This window comes from Antennarius striatus, chromosome 17 (genome assembly GCF_040054535.1).
Source record: "Antennarius striatus isolate MH-2024 chromosome 17, ASM4005453v1, whole genome shotgun sequence".
Lineage (NCBI taxonomy): Eukaryota > Metazoa > Chordata > Actinopteri > Lophiiformes > Antennariidae > Antennarius > Antennarius striatus.
The window spans coordinates 9,444,942-9,450,941 of NC_090792.1; the positions used below are offsets into that span (position 1 = coordinate 9,444,942).

General features: G+C 41.1%; 1 protein-coding gene across 2 annotated transcripts in view; it reads right to left on the reverse strand.

Annotated features, from left to right (window-relative positions):
• LOC137611373 (formin-like) overlaps positions 1-5,433 on the reverse strand; it is a 48,735-nt gene extending 43,302 nt beyond the window's left edge. For both annotated transcript variants that reach the window (XM_068339527.1, XM_068339525.1), the window contains exons 1-2: positions 5,370-5,433; positions 1,971-3,611 (exon numbers count right to left, since the gene is read on the reverse strand). In XM_068339527.1, coding sequence (XP_068195628.1) covers positions 1,971-3,510 — 1,540 coding nt within the window. In that variant the 5' untranslated portion in view covers positions 3,511-3,611; positions 5,370-5,433. The remainder of the gene's footprint in view (positions 1-1,970; positions 3,612-5,369) is intronic.
• Positions 5,434-6,000: the final 567 nt, after the last annotated feature.

Consider the following 6,000-nt stretch of genomic DNA (forward strand, 5'->3'; position numbering starts at 1 on the left):
AATATTGCAAAATATATGTTTTGCACAATACCTGGTGCTACATGTAAAATGTGTAAAAGAAAGACAACACAGTTGTGGAATAGATTAAATTGTTGGCATGGAAACGCATCCATCTGTCTGTCCGTCTGTCCATCCATCCAACCTCCATCAGGTTGGAGGCTGTGGGTACACCCTGTCCCAGTTTATTATTTATTTATTTATTATTAAAAATTAAATAATATTAGAATAAATTCTGGAAAAGAGCAAATTGAAATTTATTTGCATAAACCGATGTGGATGCATGATTTGTTTTAAAAAATGTTTAAAGACAACACCAGATTGATGTGTGTCAAATTTTAATGGAGAAATATTGATTGATGTTTGAATTATGCCCTGGACAAAAATGTTTTAAGATTGACTGACTGAGGCAGCATTCAATGGCAGGGGGAGTAAAGTACTGTAATTTGCATATATTAAATACTTTTGGCTTGTGTGATGACAACTTCATACACATCTTAAGCAAATACATTCTGTTAGATGGTCTACAGTGCAAGTGCATGAGCACATTATGCAACTAATTTATATCTACATAATGATCATTCATTAGTAACGGCGAGCTTCAATAAGAGTGCTCAGTAATAGTGGCTAACCATAGCTCAGAACCAGTTAGCTGGTTTATAGCTGAGCTTTCCTCCCTCTGGCTGTCCCTGATGTCACTAAGCATTACTGATTGTATTGCTTGAGCTGTTGCTGGCCCATGATGTAAAAACTCAAACTCTTCATTAAAAATACAGCAGAGTTGTTAAACTATGGGTAAAAGTCCACTAACATTGAAAGAGGTTCATCCATTATACAAGTGTCTATAAATAAATTACATAATGGAAGGGGTTTTCATGCAGTAGCAGATTAAAGAAAATATTGTGTTTGCCTGACTGACAGGGACGATTACCCACAGTACAGAGCTAGCTTATGCAACAATGAAGATGCCAGCTCTGAGGTCAGATGAACAGCAACAGTATCAGTTCGGACTGCGTAGTTTAAGGTAGTAAAATAATGTATATGTGTACGTATAAACCAATACTGAAAGGTTTTCTAATGGTCAAAGAGAAAAAAGCTAACAGAATCAGGATTATCAATCAACCTTCAATCAATCAATCTCTATTTATATAGCGCTTAATCACATCAGCAGACATTTCAAAGCAAGAAATACAATTTATGCTAAATGCAAGTAAAAAAGTAACACTGGGGATTTAAAGATGCAAACTTATAAAAAGAGAAAAAAGATCTCTGTAATGAGGAAGTAGTAATCCTTTCCTCTGTAACCCCTGTGTCCATTGGGTCCTAGATCCTCTGTCAGTTTCTTGTGAACTGAATAGAATGTGTGGGTTTAGCGGAGGGATGGCAGATCTCTCCAAATTGGCAATGCTTCAGTTAACACTGCTCCTGAGAAACCCAGTCAACTCAAACCCCTTGTCAACTTGAACTGTTTGATCTGGGATACTAATCTGGACCTTACCAGTGGCACTGAGAGAGTTAAAATGTATCATCAGTGAAACTATTCTCAGGCCCTGCTTGCCTCTTGTGCAACTCTGTTGGGTAGTTTTTAATTTGTGCTCACATTTCTAAGCCTAAATGAGAACCCAACAGTCCAGAACTAACATGACTAACAGAGAAACTTTGGGAAGCAGGTCTGTTTTATTGCTCCAGCTGGTGTTGAAAATGTTTCTCAGTTTTAATGCTGCAATACAAATTGCTGGAGCATTTAAACAAACCTCAAGATGACAATCTGACACAAAAATGTACTTGCACACGAGAAAACTTTTCTTCTTCAGTTCTTTAAAATCTATCGATGCCAGTTGAAAGACACATTCTGACAAACCTTTCTTGCAACTGAAAGGATAAAAGCTCCGGTATCACTGCTCACATCAAGGCAGGCATTCTGAACATGAATCAGCGTGCTCAAAGGAGCTGTGTTATTTCAAGTAACTCACCTGTTGAAGATTTACTGAGGGTGCTCCACTGGTAGCTGCTGGGCTGCCTACTGAGGTTTAGATCCAGATGGGCGACAGTTCTCTTGTTGCCATTCCTGTCAAAAACCTCAGAGAAGATTTTGGGATCATCGGTGTTACTGGAGCTGTCTTGATCATGTTCCACATCCTTATCTGAAAGGAGTACAATGCGGTGGTTGAACTGTGGGCTTGTCTGCTTAGAAGAAAAGGGGGACAAGACCGGGGACATGCTCTGTAGGGTGTTTGAGGCAGGGAACGATGAGTTGAAGACTCCCGCCAGAGAAGGTGAACAGGGGCTCTTTCTAAGGGATTTGTTTTGGGCGTAAGGTTGAGAAGAATGGGACAGAGGCAAACATAGTCCTTCAGGAAGCATGCTACCCCTCTTTCCTCCATTGAGTTCTCTTTGCTTTCCATGCTCCTGCTGGCAGCTGCTAATCTCTGGGTGTAGCCCTGTTGTGTCTGGGCTCGTATGACTCACATGTTGCACTTTCCCTTCCACATCCTGCACTTTGGCAACAACTCGTATGCCCACATTGCTCTGGTTGGTTTCACCACACACCTGTTGAGAGAATGTGACTTTTGATAAATTTTCAGGTAAAGTTTCACCCACGGAATCAAACCTCTTCAATGGTCGAAGGTTGCTCCCGCTCTCCCGTCGATTGAGACCGTCCATCAGATTGCAAAAGGATGACTCGTAACCAAGCTCACCATCATACTCTGAGAAGTCATTGCAGAAATCCACATCAGAACCAAATGTCTGGTTGTCCTCCGTGAAGTCCCAACCCTCACGAGTGATCAGGAAGGGTTCTTCCATCGGCAGGAGGAGATTACTCACTGCGCTGATATCAGGACCCGTGATTGAGCTGTCAGAGAGATTGACAGGTAAAATACCAGGGGTCTGTTCTGCTCCTGAAGTTGAGGATACTGACACACCACCGTTAGCTGGAATGTCAACAGATGAAGGCGTACTTGAAACTTTCCTTTTCATCTTATTATGCAGGACCTCCCCAACACCGTCAAGCTTTTTACCTCCAGACTTCTTCAGTTTTTTATTCTTGTATGTGGCTTTTTTAGTTTCTGGAGGCACAGTGACAGAATAGTTACTGGATTCCTGACCTCCAACATAGTCTTCCTCATTCTCCATGCAATCCTGAAGTTTCCCATCCTCATTGCCCATCCTGATTTTGTTGGCACAAGTGTGGCACAGCGACAAGAGATCTGCCAGCAACTGGTGGTGCTCCGCCACCAGCCAGCACAGTTCTGCAACAGCTTCCTTTATTGCCTGATTGGAGCTGAGGAGTCTGCCTGAGGAGTGAGAAGACTGGCCTCTTTGTTCAGACACTGCAAGATCATCCCTTCTCCAGACATGACCATTACCAGCCCCTTCTGAATGAGGGGCGTGGTTCTTATACTTGAACTTCTGGGCCTGCCTCGTGGGGAAATAAAGGCTTATGTTACATAGCTCATGGATGGGTGGATACAGGAGCAACACAGTATGTGTGCCCTCCATGATGGGTGCCATTTGAATCAACCAAGCACACTGTGTAAGTGGTCAGTCCCCAGAGAGAGTGATTGGGCTTGGACTGCAGAAGGGGATATCTGGCTATTCATCACCTGTTTTGTCTAGAAAATGCAAGAGAGAAAAATACAAACAATAATTGGAAAATATATCCCAGAACATGTTTATCTACTAACATTTATACATGCTTGGTGGCTGATTTTTAGTTTTGTGTAAAAAAAATAAATCATGATAAACAATTGGACTGACAAAACATTTTTGAAGCACAGCAACACAAACTGGTCTTTCCCAAAAATGGACCTTCACATTTTTAAACTAAACTCAGTTTTAATTTTAAGCCACTTGAAAAGTGCCAACTTCTGCCAAGCATATTTAAAAATCCTCTTATGGTGACAAAATGACCTGCCGTACTCTGCATCTAGTAGGCTTGGAATAACAATAGAGTTTCCAGCTCCTTAGCTACTTGCTATAAGAAGTGACATCACTGTACCACGTCAGTACAAAACACAAATAAATAAAATACTATCCGAAAAAGATCAGCATGGTAGTGTAGTGTGTGGTGCTGTTGTCTCACAGCAAGGAGACTTTGAGTTTAATTCCTTTCTATGGAGAGTTTGTATGTTCTCCCTGTGTCTTTGTGGGTTCTGTCTGGGTTCTCCAGCTTCCTCTTACCTCCAAAAATATGCAGGTTTGGTAAATTGTTCAATCCAAAATTGGCCGTGGACGTGGCTGAAGAAAGGATGATTACAATCATCCAATCTTCCCAAAGATGAATGAAAAAATATATGAAATATTCTGGATCTATACCAACTTCCGGATCACCTGTTGCCCTCGCCAGGGCAAACAATTTCCAAAATTTAATTGAAATACTTCCAAAGATTTTGAGTTATTCTTCTTGCAAACAAAAACACACTTAGACAAACAAATACCACTTATCTCATAGCCTGCTGCAACTTTCAGTGGCAGAGGTAGGTCCAGCAGTTGCCTTAAATTAAATTAAATCTTAATCTAATGTCCAACAAGATGTATGTCTATCGTCAAAATGACTGCCTTCAGGCATCTCTTAAGGTAGGAGAAGAAGAAAAATCATAGATCTACCCTTTTTTTTCCATATCAACTCCAAAATGTAATGGTTCAATTTCTGGCACATGCACGAGAACCCTTCATCCTTAGTTTATACATAACTGACAAAAATGATAAAATAATTACAGAAATATTCTGCAACTGCCCCTTCAGCCAGATGCACTCCAGAATCTAAAATTAAATCTTCATTCATTAATATAAACAGTGATTATAGTATAATATACACTTAAACCCCAACCCTGCATTATCTTCATCTTCCTTCAGCTGTATGAGAAGATGAAAGATTTCTGGGCCATATTTAATTTTTATTAACATTTTATAAGCTACCGCACAAAAAGCAAAGAGTGTCACACAATATGACGGCATCTCAGTAGTATAGCGTCTATTTGGGATGTTTACAAGAAAACCAAGCACGCATTTGACATGAACTTCAATGAAAACTCTTTATCATACACGCAACCTTTCTGAAATGTTTATGTCATAGCATAATCCCGCGGGTTACTGTCACCTTGCAACGGGCACCAGTGAAATGTAATGAGACGGCAGTATAATGACACTGTTCTGCCCTGTCTGCTATCCTCTAACTACTGAAATAGAAAAATATCCACCAAAATTTATTACAATTTAAAATGTAATTCATGTAATTCGTAACAGACTCGTATCAATTTCATTATAGTGTGATTTTTGTTAAAAGCAGAGAATACGATCTAGTCGACGTGAGAACGTAAGTGTACCTTCAGCAGGTAAAAGCACTTTGAAAAAAGATAAACATGACTTACCGATTGAGAAGCATGGCAAATATTTCTTCACATCTCTGCAGCGCAGCCAGCCAGGACTCAACGCGGCTCCACTGGGCCGCTCCGCCGTGACTGACGGGAGTACGGTCCAATAGAAACCCGCAGCGCCAGCTCACTGCTCTCTGATTGGTTTGTTAGCTTCCATCCCCGTCCCACAATTCGTGTCGGTGCAGCTGCAGCTTGCAGGTAGGCCATGTGATGGATTCCAACGTGCGCATCGAGCAAAGGGAGCCAAGTGTGGCTGGAAATAATTTACATGTGGCAGCACTTTCCAGCGTTGGCTGAGACACCAGGGGCATATCGTTACACACTCAGAGACGCTGAACATCACGGTCCGGGTGGCGCTGTTCGTCACGAAACAGCCGCACCTACTGGTGAACACACGCTTCTGTCTTATTAGTGTCCATTCAAAACAGGTATCTAGTCATCCATTCATTCATTTTACATACCTATTCCTCCGCTTTCGCGTGTAACGGGGGTTGCTGGAGCCTATCCCACTGGAATCTATGACATTATATATTCATACCTACCAAGGAACGTATATTTTCGGTCCAGTTTTTTTCTCTTTCAGCAATAAAAAAGGTCTATCTTTATTTTCTTACTATTGAGGTCA